The sequence below is a fragment of the Zootoca vivipara genome, chromosome 6 (assembly GCF_963506605.1).
Source record: "Zootoca vivipara chromosome 6, rZooViv1.1, whole genome shotgun sequence".
Taxonomy (NCBI): domain Eukaryota; kingdom Metazoa; phylum Chordata; class Lepidosauria; order Squamata; family Lacertidae; genus Zootoca; species Zootoca vivipara.
Window position 1 is genome coordinate 19,153,409 of NC_083281.1, and position 14,367 is coordinate 19,167,775.

At 49.9% G+C, this 14,367-nt stretch overlaps 1 protein-coding gene across 9 annotated transcripts in view; it reads left to right on the plus strand.

Moving 5' to 3' along the window:
* HIF3A (hypoxia inducible factor 3 subunit alpha) overlaps nt 1-14,367 on the plus strand; it is a 53,321-nt gene that overhangs the window by 20,595 nt on the left and 18,359 nt on the right. For 4 of the 9 annotated variants that reach the window (XM_035116899.2, XM_035116904.2, XM_035116903.2 and 1 more), the window contains exons 2-6: nt 4,489-4,679; nt 7,969-8,114; nt 11,045-11,129; nt 12,290-12,399; nt 13,704-13,918. In XM_035116899.2, coding sequence (XP_034972790.1) covers nt 4,489-4,679; nt 7,969-8,114; nt 11,045-11,129; nt 12,290-12,399; nt 13,704-13,918 — 747 coding nt within the window. Of the gene's footprint in view, nt 1-440; nt 4,680-5,048; nt 5,208-7,968; nt 8,115-11,044; nt 11,130-12,289; nt 12,400-13,703; nt 13,919-14,367 lie in introns of all 9 variants that reach the window. The other 5 variants (XM_060275565.1, XM_060275564.1, XM_060275567.1 and 2 more) reach the window with 4 other exon arrangements.

Below are 14,367 nucleotides of genomic sequence, written 5' to 3' on the forward strand. Positions count from 1 at the left end.
GCAACCCTAAATGTGGTTCTGGATGTCTTGGTGCTTGGAGATCATTCTAGATCTGTGGGACCTGGGGTAGATGCTACAATACAAAGGTGTTTTTTGTGGGGAAAGAACTTCCAATGAAACCCACCAAAATGACTGACTGGAACAAAACAGGGCATTTTGTTTGTAGGGGGGTTGTTAAGAGAATAGGATTCCAGACACAAAAAGGAACTGGACAGGAAATGGTTTTTTTTGGGGGGGTGCACTGCAATGGGGCTTAGATTAGTGTGTTTCCAGGTGAGCAACATCGAGACAAGCAGAATTCTGGGGCATATGAGAAACTGTGCGATTTGGAGGTCCATGTGAGCCCTAGGTCCCAGTTTAGGCAGTGGGATATCGGGGTTAATGCTTCTTTTTTTGAGATGTTGATCAGAACCCAAGGAAGGCCTGTCGCTGTTTTTCAGCCTTGCCACCCCTCTCATGAGCCCACCACCCACCCCAGAATCTGCATGCATCTTCCTTTGTGAGGAAATCCAACAACAACAACAACAACAACAACAACAACAACAACAACAACAACAACAACAGAACACAGACTTCTCATCTTAAGGGTGCTTCCGTTGCGGCGGGATGAGTTGTGATGGGGTTGTGGGTTTGAGGGAGGCCCGGGGGTGGTGCTTGGCCCTGTGTTGGCTTGTGCGTTTGTATGTACAGTTGTGCTTGGAGGAAGAAACTTGCGATAGATGTGCCCATTAGTAGCAATTTTGGCGGGCACTGAGAAAATCTTAAGGGTGTGTTATGTGTCTGTCTGGTTTGGAGGCTCGGACCCAAAAGACGGGGCATTTGTTGGGGGCTCTCCTCAGAAGCCACAGCGAATAATTAGAAATCGTAAGAGTTTGATCGAACCAAGCCTTCAAGTCTAATGGGGAAATCGTAGAATCGTAAAGTTGAGAGGGACCCTTGAGAGGCATCTAGTCCAACCCCCTGCAATGCAGGGATACGCAGCTCTCCCATAGGGGGATCGAACCTGCAACCTTGACGTTCTCAGCGCCACACGCTATCCAGGCTATCTCAGCTTGAACTCCCTGCCTCTTGAGTCAGCCTAGAGCAGGGGTAGGCAACCTAAGGCCTGTGGGCCGGATGCGGCCCAATTGCCTTCTCAATCCGGCCCACAGACAGTCAAGGAATCAGCATGTTTTTACAAGAGTAGAATGTGTGCTTTTATTTAAAATGGATCTCTAGGTTATTTGTGGGGCATAAGAATTCGTTCTTTTTTTTTCCTCCCCAAAATATAGTCCGGCCCCCCACATGGTCTGAGGGACGGTGGACCGGCCCATGGCTGAAAAAGGTTGCTGATCCTTGGCCTAGAGTGTGATGCAAAGGACTGTGGGAAACCCAGGCTCTCAAATCCCTACTGAGCCAAGAAGCTTGGTGCCTTGAGCAATGTCACTCATGGCATAGCCCAGCGTTTCTCAACCGCTGTTCTGCGGCTCAGTAGTGTGCCGTGAGACACCGGTTGGTGTGCCGCGACGTGCCGGGCTGCCAGGGGCGCCGAGCCGCTGCGCCCGCGGCAGTCGTCCGGGGCCCGCGGTAGTTGCGCCCGACTCCCGAGCCGTGCGGCGCCTGAGGCGCCCGTCATCACACCCGCGCTGTGTGGGAGGGGGCAGGGGCTGACGCTCCCGACGTTCGGGAGTCCTTTGCGCATGCGCAAAGCGCAGCTGTGGACTCCGGCGGTTTCCGCGCTGTGTGGGAGGGGGCAGGGGCTGACGCTCTCATGGTCTCCCGACTCTGCCAGCCAGGTCTCCTTCTCCCGACGTTGGCAGCCCGGCGCAGCTCACGGGGCGCCCAGGGGCCGTCAAGGCAGGTGCTCGGCTCCCGCCGGCGGCCCTTCTCCCGCCATGGCTGCCGCCGCGCACCCAGCTGGGATCCAAGCAGGCGGCCGTGGGGCGGGTGTGTCGCTGGGTCCGCTCCTCCTCCTCCTCCCTCGGTGGGGCTCTGAACTCCCTGTAGGTGTGTTTAAACTTTTATTGATGAAAAGTAAACTCTTCAGCATAAGTCTGTAATGATATTAACACGTATTTTCATTTTAGGCAGGCTAAATCATTTCGATTAATGACACAGCACTTCCTGTCGAGAATCCCAGCAAAACAATTTTGCATAGGTGTACGCCACACATTTCATTAAAGTGCGCATCCAGGGAATCCCCCCCCCAAAAAAAACCCCATTTATTGAGTACATAATCATAAAAGGACATCATTTTTATTCATCAAACTAATGAAACAAAAGTTTCACTATTTCTTTTAAATTAACAACCAAACTTTAAAAATACAATCTTAAGTGAGACACAAATTACTATCTTTTTGGCAAGTGTTTCTTACAGTCATAATTATATAGTCAATATAGGGCGTCACAGAGTTAAATTTTTTAACTTTTTTAATGGTGGTGTGCCTCGAGATTTTTTTCATGGAACAAGTGTGCCTTGGCCCAAAAAAGGTTGAGAAACACTGGCATAGCCTACCTTGCAGGGTTGTCGGGAGGGTAAACATGGCCTCCCTCTGCCCCCTCAACACATCAGCTTAGTGAACTCCTTGGAGGAGGATGGGAAGGCCTGCGTGATAAATAAGATTGTGAATGTTGGGTGTGTTCTTCCATGTAACCGATGGCTTTGCTGTTGTGGAACATGGTGTGCCTGCGTGGGTTGGTTCCACCCATAAACATATCCTGGTCTGGGTGACAAATCACAGGGTTGCATTGCTTTATCTTGTGTCTGAAGGTTGTGTGGGCCTGTTGTCGAACCTTTACCCTTGAGGTGCGAGATATCCACAAGCAGGGAGAGCTCTAACTTTTCAGACTCCGCCTCTCCCTACCCATATTCTGACCCATGTTCCCAGGAGAACTATCCCTTCTTTTTTCTTCCAAATGAGTGCATCTGCCTTTAATGGTCATCAAATCTTTATCTTCTGCTTTTCTTCTGCTTTGAGTTCCTGCATTGGAGGGGGTTGGACTAGATGACCCCCGGGGATCCCTTTCAACTCTCCAATTCTATGATTCTGTAAGTGGAAGTTGCAGGAGTCAGGTGTTTTGGAGGGAGAGTTGCCTCCTCCTTTGGTAGGTTATCCTGGGAATAAATGCCAAGGTTGCAGAACTGATCTCTGTTTATTGGGCCTGGGTAGGGTTGGCGCTCTCCCCAAATATTGTCAGCTTGGCCACCCATTATTTGACCATGGGTCAGATATTTCAAGAAGGCCACTTGGTAGATGGCAACTTTTTTCCTTCCCTGATTTTTCTTATGGAATTCCTTAGAGCGTTGTTTTGTTAGCAAGGGGCAAGAGTGAGGCCTGCCTTCCCCCCTAAACCCGCAGCAAATCTCAGCAAAGCTTTCCCTGATATATGTGAACTCGCCTCCAAGTTCAGATCGAAGCCCCATCTAGCCCAGCATCCTCTTCTCACAGTGGCTGGTCCCTAAATCTCAGCCTGACCTACCTCACAGGGTTGTTGTGAAGGTGGAAATGACAACATAGGTCTCCCTGGGCAAAGAAATAAAATCAGATGTGCTTTTTAAGAAGCTAATGGCTGTTTTGTGAAACAAGGACCTCTGGTTCCGCCCCCCTTCGTTTTCTCAGTGGCTTTTCAGACTTGTTGACTATTGTCATCTGCTCTTCTTGTAACATAAATCCATAACAAAAATGTTATTTGACCGGTCCCATCCTCATCCCTTGACCTGGGAATAGAACTCAGAACAGCAGCTTCTGTAAATGGGAGTCGTGAGACAATTTTCTTATTTGTTTTCTATATTCCATTGATATCTTGCTTTTCCTCCAAGAAAAGCATGCATTGCTCCCCTCCCCAGTCCTCACAACAACCCTGAGAGGTAGGCTAGGCTGACAGGCCTAAGGTCACTCAGGGAGCTCCATTGCGGTCGAGCGAAGATTTGAACTCGTGACTCCTCAGTCCTCCTTGTCTAACACGAACAACATGACACAAGCAGATATCCCAGAATTGCCCTGCCTGGAGGCCTACCTCAAAAGTGTTGCTTACCCTGATGTTTCAGTGCTTTTTCTGGAAAAATAAAGTTGTGTGCATGTTTGTTTGTTTGTTGTGGGCCCAGTTGAAGTGCCCCACCCCACCCCTGGGCAGCGGCTAAATGCAAGATGTGATTAATAAACTCAAGCGAACAAAGATTCTGGATTCGAAATAGCTACGATTTTATGGGTTACAGACAAAGGTGGATTTTTGGCTCACCCTGACAAAAAAAGTACCGTATTTTTCCATGTTTTTTCCCTTAAAAAATAATGTCAAAAATTAGGGGGCATCTTATACACAGATACATCTCTCCCCCCAATTTTCTTAAATCTGAGTCCCCCAAAATAGGGAGCGAATTATACATGGGGGCGTCTTATAGACGGAAACATATGGTAATTGTTTAATTTTAAAAAGGTAAGGGAGCTCAGTTCTCTCTTGCTCAAAAAACACACACAAACAAACCCCTGGCCTTCCTTCCTTTCCTTGCAGGTCTACCACAGAAATCCGGAAGGAGAAATCGAGGGACGCGGCACGATGCCGCCGCAGCAAGGAGACGGAGGTTTTCTACCAGCTGGCACACACCCTGCCCTTCGCCCGGGGGGTCAGTGCCCACCTGGACAAGGCCTCCATCATGCGGCTGACCATCAGCTACCTGCGGATGCACAAGCTACTGAATTCAGGTGAGGACTGCCACGTTCTCTCAGGGTTCCCCTCTTCCTTGCACCCCCCCCAATGCCCCAATTCTGCTCTGCTGGCAGTCCTGAGCCCCCCCCCGGCTTCTCAAGGGGGTTCTGGCTCATGCTACGAGCCATCTCAGTGCGCTGTGTTCTGCCTCGCAGACGCCTCATTGCTGGGACTCGATATTTGAGCTGCAGCCGAGCGGGTGCTAGCTAGAACCCCAGACACGTGGGGGAAAGTGGTAGGCGGAAAATCGAAAGAGTTGCCACCTGTCCCTTAGAGCCTCCTCCAGATTTATGTTATCGCCCCCCATGGACCCCGTTGCTAAGCGACTTCTAGAATCTCCTCCTCCTTTCCGCTCCCACTGGTAGACCTGTGTCGCGGCTGCTGCAGAGGGATGCTCAATGGATAGGCATTGTCCGATGGGGAGGAGCGCTTGCCCGCAGATGCATGACAAAGGATGGCTGTTGGACCAAACCAGCAGCAGCCTTGAACCCGAGATTCCCCGCCTTCCTTTGAAGCTGAAAAAAGCAAGTTTCTAGTCCTGTCTGTGGCAGCTTGGAAATGCGACGGGCGGTTCTGCTTTCGGGACTTGTGTGTCACTGAGGCAGAAACCTGGGCTAGTTCTGGTGCTGGTTTTGAAATTGGGGAGTGGGGAAGGATGCCTAGTGGTCTGGCTGTCTGAAAGCAATGAGGTCCAGCTCCAAAGGCCTTCTGGTGGTCCCCTCAATGCAAGAAGTGATGTTACAGGGAACCAGGCTTGAGGGCCTTCTTGGTAGTGGTGCCATCCCATCAGATGTCAAGGAAATAAATAATGATTTGATTTTCTGTAGGCATCTGAACGCAGCCCTATGTCAGGAAGCTATTAATGTGTGATGTTCTGTTGTGTTTTTGTATATTCTGTTGGAAGCTACCCAGAGTGACGAGGGCAACCCAGTCAGATGGGCAGGGTGCAAAATTAATAATAATAATAATAATAATAATAATAATAATAATAATAATAAAATTTGTATACCACCCTTCATCCATAGATCTCAGGGTGATTCACAAAATTAAAATACAAGATAAAAGAATACAAAGTACATAATAAAAACAAGAACAGAACAAAACAATAACCTCCCCCCGCTTCCCACAAACACAATTAAAAGGGTATGTATAGGATGTTAATCAACCAAAGGCTTGGTTGAAGATAAATGTTTTCACTTGGCGCCTAAAGGTGTATAACGATGGTGCCAGGCGAGCCTTCCTGGGAAGAGCACTCCACAAACAGGGAGCCACCACCGAAGAGGCCCTGTTCTCATGTTGCCACCTTCTGGACCTCTCGTGGGGAGGGAGAGGAGTAAGGACCTTCAGTGATGATCTCAGGGTCTGGGGAGGTTCATATGGAAAGAGGTCTTTGAGGTATTGCGCTCCTAAGTCGTTTAGGGCTTTATAGGCCCAAACCAGCACTTTGAATTGGGCCCAGAAACTAATTGGCAGCTGGTACATCGGTGTAATATGCTCAAACTGCCTTGCCCCTGTGAGCAACCTGACCCCCTGCCCTTTGCTGCTTGGAGGGCTTTTTGCCAGCTTCCTGATACTACAGGTATTTCCTGGAGGCAGACATACATATGTCCAGGTGTTTATAACTTCAGGGTTGAATTATTACAATGAGTTCTCGGTGGACTGCTGAGAGAGCTTCCCTTGGCTGCCATTGTGCCAGCGGCCCAACAATTTTGTTGCTTGTATACAAGGTGCTAGACAACTCAGGGATTGTGTTACTTGAAAGATCTTCTTGTTCCCTAGATACCTGTTCAGCTTGTGCACTCATTGGCAGGTGGTGTGATAGTTGCTGAAGATACCTGAGTCCTGCCCTGTGACATCCTAGCGTTGCAGGCCTTTTTTCATGGAGTCCTCTCCCTGTACAGATTAGACAGGTGCCAACCGTACTGGTCTTTCAGCATCCATCGAAAACCTTTTAAATTGACAGCTCTTCCCTGACTGGTGATCTCAGCTGTGGCTTTCGTCAATTTCTGAGTGTTAAAATATGTACTGTGCCTACTGTGTCATTTGTTGCCTGAAGGATTTTGCTTTGAAAGTTTTGGATGTACAGTAAAACAATATTGGCCCCATTCAAACCATACATTTAAAACGCTTTGATTCCACTTTAAACAGTCATTGCTTTCCCCAAAGAATCCTGGGAGCTGTAGTTTATTAAGGGCACTCAGAGTTGTTAGGAGACCTTGCTGTTGCCCATCTTAGAGCTACAATTTCCTGACAAGAGGGATTGATTGTTATGCTGTTCTATATATATATTCTATTAATGTAAAATCAAAATCACAAACAAAACAAGAAACCGTAACCAAATTTGCAAAACAAAGGAGCAGCAATTTCTATATAGAGTGGCTTCTTTCAGATGCTAACTCTAATGTGACAGTAAAGGTAGCCAAGTTCTGTGCTAGAGCCATAAAAATCCGAGCCAAACTAGTTAGTTAATGCTAGCCCAAAAATTTCAGGACAGAGCCAAAGATGATCCATTGCTACCATTTGTTGTACCCTCCCAAGTAGTGATACTTTCTTTTATCTAATAATTTTTATAATGGTTAAAGTGGTTTATATTTATTGCTTATATTTTAGATTGTATTTTGGATTGTTTTATGTATTATATGTGTATGCTGGTCGAGAACCGTAACAATAAACTGTCAAAGGAGCAGCACATAGACTATATTTTAAAAAATAAATAAATCTATTTATTAAATTGGTGTACCTCCTTTCATCACAGGATATCAGGGTGGTTCACAGAATAAATAAATAGGGAGCAGATAATGTTGAAAAATGAAAGCGTCCAAACACATAGAGAAACCAAATTTCACATTAGGATGAGGGAAGAAAGTTCTGCATATCGAAATTCGACACATAAGAAATGTTCTGGGTTTTGTGAGTTATTTTCTCTGCAATAGTAGCCAAAGCCCGCATAATGTTGTACCACAGCGAGAGGTTTAAAGTTCGGTAGCGTCTTCCATTTCTGGGCCCAAGGAGTTCTCACTGCAGCCAGGATCTGTGTAAGCCGTAGGTTAGAAAGCTGCAGTTTGATCACCCCACAAGTTCCAAAGAGCGGGTGGCAAGGAGGCTTGAAAGGGGCATTCTCATCAGGGGCCTTGAACTTCCAGATTGGTTGTTTCCAGCAAGGTGCCGTGTGTGTGTGTGCCATCTGGGCTGCCCCAGAGTTGAGGGTCCTGTCTCTTTGCCATGGCATGTACCTGAGTGAGCTTTGCCCTGAAGCAACTCTTTTTCTGCTTCCTTTAAAACCAGGAGAATGGAGAGATGAGGTGGAGGCAGAGGAGCAGGTGGACGCGTATTACCTGAAGGCCCTGGATGGCTTCCTCATGGTCCTGACCGAGGAAGGGGACATGATCTACCTCTCTGAGAACGTCAACAAGCACCTGGGCCTCAGTCAGGTGAGGCGCTGCCACCTGTCCAGGACCAGGGAGGCACCTGTGCAGGTTGATGAGGTGGAGGACCCACAAAAGTCAGGTGGATGCTGTTCTGCAGTTCCACAAAACTGGCAGGAAGTATTTTGCCTGGACAGCTTAACCAGGGCGGGGAACATTTCTTAGCTTGAAGGCCAGATTCCCTTCCAGGGGCCACATGCCAAAAATGTGTGGGGCCAGGTGGAGAAGAGGGCAGGGCAATGGGTGTGACTCCTACCTTTGTGCAGTTGGTTATGTTCCCAGTCACATCTTTCTGTCCTGGCCTCTTTTGGTGGTGGGAGATGAACCTGCTCTGATTCTGCTGCCGCTAATAACTTCCTTGAGGCTAATTTTATTTTGGGCACTGGGGAGGGGAAGGGACATCTTGCATGGCTCTGAGGGCAACTGAACTTAAACCACAGGCAAACACATTTATTTGCCACAAGCGGGTTCCCAGCAACTCTCTGCAGAAAGAGAGACTGGTGGTTGGTTCGCATCTGTCTGTTTTGGGAGACAAAAGGAAGAGTGCGGTTTGGGGGGGAGAAGCCAAACTATTGGAGAATTACAGTGCCTGCTGTGGCCGTAGAGGCCGATGCAGGAGAGACATGTTTTGTTGCAGCTGGAGCAGATGAAGGCGTCCAGTTGTGCTGCTGTAGATGCATCATGGCATTTCTTCTCTCTGCGCTCCTCCCAGCGGTCATTCCCCCTCTGGTCACTGCTATGGATGCGTGGCCTGACTGTTTTTCTCCAGGCCCTGCAGTCATCTGCAAGGGATTCCCACGCAGCAGGGTTGATGTTGCCAGCCTTCACATCATGTTTGCAGACATAACACGGAGTTGGTCTGCCAACGGGCCTGGTGCCTGAAGCCAGATCCCCATAGAGCACGACCTCTCTATAGAATGGGGGAATTGGCAAATAGTTTTTACTCTGGGTTCATGGGCGTAGGCAGGGGGGGCAGGAGGAGGCAATTGCCCCCCCCTAGAAGCAGGGCCACTGGCCAGCCTGCCCGCTGCCCGCCCGGTGCCGTCTCCCTTCTCCCTGGCTGGCTGTGGAGCGGGCGGAGGGGAAGCCAGGCAACCGCTTTGCGCGGCTCTGGGGCTTTCCCTCCACCTGCCCCGGCGATTGCAGAGGGGGAGGAGGGGATCGGAGCAGCCCGATTTTGGGCTGATCCTGGCTCCCCCTCGCCCCTGCCGATCGCGGAGGGGGAGGAGGGAGTCGGAGCAGCTCGATTTCGGGCTGATCCTGGCTCCCCCTCACCCCTGCCGATCGCGGAGGGGGAGGAGGGAGTCGGAAGAGCCCGATTTTGGGCTGATCCTGGCGCCCCCTCGCCCCTGCCGATCGCGGAGGGGGAGGAGGGAGTCGGAGCAGCCCGATTTCGGGCTGATCCTGGCGCCCCCTCGCCCCCTCCGCGATCGCCGGGGCGGGAGGAGGGAAAGCTGGCAAGGGAGAAGGGAGCTTTCATTGCCCCGCTGTGGCCCCTCCCCTCCCCTTGGCCCCGCCCCTTGGCCCCGCCCCTTGCCCCCCTGATTTTCATCCTGGCTACGCCCCGTCTGGGTTTGGACATTTCTGCCGTGGGCAGCATAGGAATTTAAGATGAGCCCTGCTGGATTCAGCATCCTCTTCTTCCAGTGGCCAACCAGATGCCCCAGTGGGAAATTCACCAGGAGCACAATAGCACTCTTCCTTGCTTGTGATTCCTAGCAGCTGGCGTACAGAGGTTTACTGCTTCTGGTAACCATGATCTGTAATAGGAAGATGGCAAACTCCCCTGTTACTTTCAAGATGAAGAGGAGGTCACCCCAAGCTTCTTCTTCCAGGCAGCTGCTTCCTAACCAAGACCCTGAGGGCAAAGGGGTGTGGGTGGGCCTGACCAGGAAGACAGCAGCCCAGAATGTTAACAGAGCAGCCCGATGAAGATCAGCGTTTGGGGCGAGAGCCTGTGACCTTTTGAAATAGAGTATTCATTGTGGAAGTGGTTGCTATGCACTTTAAAATTACTTGTGCAACTTGGCAGTCCGGAAACAAAGGCTTTATATTGTCTTTATTTTGTGTGCACTGGAAAATTAAGGACAATGCTTTTCTTTCATGCTTGCTGAATCGCACTTAGTGTTGGCATTCCTCTGGGTATTTTTTAAGGCGGGAAAAAAAATCCCCTGTGGAAGATTGATTGCTGAATGGATTGTTTTATTTTACTGGAGTATATACCGCATGATGATGTCTTTGACGTCTCACTCAGCCCCGTGATTTCGGGAGTGGAGATCTTGCCCTCAGGAAAGGGTTGCTAGAAAATAGCATTTTCAAGTTTTCACTTCCAAAATCTTGCTTTTTTTCTTAATCCCGAGGGAGAATTATTACATTTGCTCCAAAATACATTTTCAAAACATGCTAGGGTTCCCACCCCCCCTTTAACTTTCATCTTTTTGGAAACGGAATGCACTCAAGTTGCTGAAAACCAAGTTGAACCAGTGCGTTTATCACCAAGCAACCAGAATTCTTGACGTGCAAAATTCGCTTTCCCCTCTGACTGTGCTGGTTGTACCAAGGCTGGTGGTTTTCTACTGCCGACCGCCTGCTCTGAAATGGCTGCAGAAGTTTTTGCTTGAGACTCAAAAACAATCTAAGAGCAAAACAGAGGCGTTTGGGAAAATGTGCCCTTCGCAATAGGTGATGCGGCTTTATTGAATTTCTGGTGTACGTGGGGGAGTGAAACGGAACACATGAAGGGGGCGGGATTTCTGATTGGCTGCCTCCAGAGAGCCCAGACCAACTGAAAGCTTTCTAGCAGATCTTGGCTCCTTTGCACGTGCTCCTAGCATATGGTGTCCTGCTTGGCTTAGCGGAGGCAGTGTGCTGGCTCCAACCTCCCCCCGCCCCATGCGTTGCTTTCTGATGTCCCCAATTCTCTTTCCTTCCACTAGCTGGAGCTCATTGGTCACAGCGTATTTGACTTCATTCATCCCTGTGATCAAGAAGAACTGCAAGATGTATTGAGCCCAAGGCAGGGTGAGTGCCTCTTCCCCCATCCTCTTCCAGGCATGCCTGTTGGGCCTTGAGAAATGTTCCTCCCCATGAGCCACACACAAACAGAGTGTCTTTATTTCACAGACTCCTCATGATGTGCTAATAGCAGACGTGGACCCCCCCCCCAATCTGCACTGTGCGTTTGAAGCCGGAACATTGCCGCTTTAAGCAGTCGTGGGCCGGAACATTGCCGCTTTAAGCAGTCGTGGCTCCCTCCAAAGGATTCTGGGAAGTGTGGTTTGTTAAGGGGGCGGGGCTGAGAGCTGTTTGGAGGCTCCTTCCAGAGCTACAGTTCCCAGAGTGGCTTAACAGTGAGCCCTTCTTCCTGGGGAACTATGGGAACTGTAGTTCCCGGAGGAGAATTAAGAGTCTCCTAATGATTCTCAGCACCCAAAGCAAACTACAACTCCCAGGGTTCTTGGAGAGAAGCCATGTCTGTAGCATAGGACTTTAAAAATGTATGTTGTAGAGGTGGCCTTACTTTCCTACTGTCATGAAAACAGCCAGGGAGGTGTCGGCAGACTCGCAGGAGTAACAGAAGTACAAAAACGTTTTTTTAGAAATGGGTGTGTGTGTGTGTGAACGAACTTTAATAGAGTTGGGGAAGCCTGAAAAACTGCTTGGTGCACGTGCTCGCAGTGGGCATGGAATGTGTGGCTTTTGGTGGGGAGAAACAGCAAAAAATGGGGTGGAATGCAATGGAACAGAATATCCTCACAAGGGCCCTGCGAGGTGGGTCAGGTTGAGAGATTGCAACTTGCCTGAGGTCACCCACCAGCTTGGGGCAGTGTACATGGCTCCCCCCCTCCCCATGCTGTCCTCAAAACAGCCCTGTGAGGTAGGCTAGGCTGAGAGACACTGACCAGACCGAGGCCACCCATTGAGCTTCATGGCTGAGGGGTGGGATTTGAATCCGCTTCTCCCAGGTCCTCGTCTGGCACACGACACTGCCCTCCCTACATTTTCTTATGATTAAAATGTGCGTCCGGAACTAGATTTCCCCTTCTCTGCTTCCTGCCGCAAAAGAGGCACGTTCTCCTCCCTCCCTGGACTCCCAACTCCTGCTCCCTCCCTGCACCAGCCTTTGGACTTGTGCGCTCCAGATCTTGACAGGCTTTTCCATCTCTAAACACCCCCCCCAGGTTTCTCAAAGAAGAAGGAGGTGAAGACGGAACGCAGCTTCTCCTTGCGCATGAAGAGCACCCTCACGACCAGGGGGCGCACCGTCAACCTCAAGTCTGCCACCTGGAAAGTGAGCAAATGCGTCTTAAGAGGAACCAAATGGGTTTTGTGTTGGGAGTATGTGGAAAAGAGGGCTCTTTTTCCCAGAGTGGGGCAATATTTCCCCCCTGGGGGGGGGGTGCTGGAACAATCCAGAGGGGCAGTAGTAGCCTCGGTTGCAAGGCTGGGAGTGTGGGCGGGGAAGGAGCGTTGAATAAAAATAATGGGGGCGGTAAAGAAACATACATGCATAAAAGAAAACAAATTTGTCCCTGCATCTTTCTGTTTGTTTTCTTAAAGAAGGTAGCTTTCCAGGGGGGCGCGGAGTAATTGTTCCCCCCCCCCCTGAAAAGGGGGCGGTAGTTCAAATAAGTTTGGGAATCTCTGCTCTAGAGCAAGGTGCCACTCTGTTGAAAAAGGAGGGCCTCACTGTGGCCCTCCAATACTGGAGCTCCAATACTTTGGCCACCTCATGAGAAGAGAAGACTCCCTGGAAAAGACCCTGATGTTGGGAAAGATCACAAGGAGAAGGGGACGACAGAGGACGAGATGGTTGGACAGTGTTCTCGAAGCCACCAGCATGAGTCTGACCAAACTGCGGGAGGCAGTGGAAGACAGGGGTGCCTGGCGTGCTCTGGTCCATGGGGTCATGAAGAGTTGGACACAACTAAACAACAACACCACCACTGTGGCAACGGCACCGAGGGCATCATTATAGAAACGAGGGGCCTGAAAACCATGGCTTGGGCCCGCACCAAGGCAGGACACAACAACAACAACAACAACAACAACAACAACAACAACACTTATATATTTTTTGGTGGGATTGCACATATGACTGCTATCTTTCTCGAGTGTGTGTGTGTGTGTGTGTGTGTGTGTGTGTGTGTGTATATATACAGTGGTAACTTGGTAGTTGAACGGCTTGGCTCCTGAACGATGCAAACCCAGAAGTGAGTGTTCCAGTTTGCAAACATTTTTCGGAAGCCAAATGTCTTCTGTGGCTTCCGATTCCTGCCCTCAATCGGAAGCCGCACCTTGGTTTTCGAACCATTCCGGGAATCGAACGGACTCCTGGAACAGATTAAATTCGATTAAATTAATTCCCCCCCCCATCACTACAGGTATTAAGGTGGGATAGACACATCATACAGTTGTGCGACGGATGGTTTTGTATTTGCAACTATTTATCTGAAAATTAAGATCTTCGAAACCCAAGTAGGATGAGTGAAAATGTAAGGATGTTTTTGAGAGGCAGCGCCAGAACAGCTTCCGGAGGGGTGTCTGTGAATGAGTTGGTGGGTTGGAACTGCCCCAATTCTTCTTCTCTCTCAGGTGCTCCATTGCTCCGGCCATATGCGGTCCTATGCACCCGCCAAGCCAGCAGGGGAAAAGGAGGCAGAAGGCGGCTTCGTGGAGCCCCCTTTGAGGTGTTTGGTGCTGATCTGCGAGGCCATCCCGCACCCCGCTAACATCGAGACCCCGCTGGACAGCGGCACCTTCCTCAGCCGCCACACCATGGACATGAAGTTTACCTATTGCGATGAGAGGTGAGCATGAGGCATGGAGGGCTGGAAAATTGCGCCGGCTGGGGCTGATGGAAGTTGCCATCCGAAATGGCCCTGCTGGCTGGCGCTCATGGGGCTAGCAGAGAGACTGGGGTAAAGCAGACGGAGCGCAGAGACAAAAGAAACTTCTAATACTTCACCGATGGCAAACAGAACAAGAACGGTATATAACTTGAGGAGGATCGTATTTGCAGGCCAAGTTGAGGGCCAGGGGGCATGTTCAGCCACGCGTACTGAGGTAAACTTCCTTCAGAAGGGCTTTTCCCTCCAACACCTCCAGCGGTCCAATCTCAACGGTGTTCCTCACTGACAGTGAATTTCCAGCTGACTCCAGACAGTCAGAGTCTGCAGTCAGCTGGACAAATAACAGAATTAACTCAGGGTCTTTGGCGTTGAACTGATGGGAGTTGTTGTCCATAGCATCTGGAAGA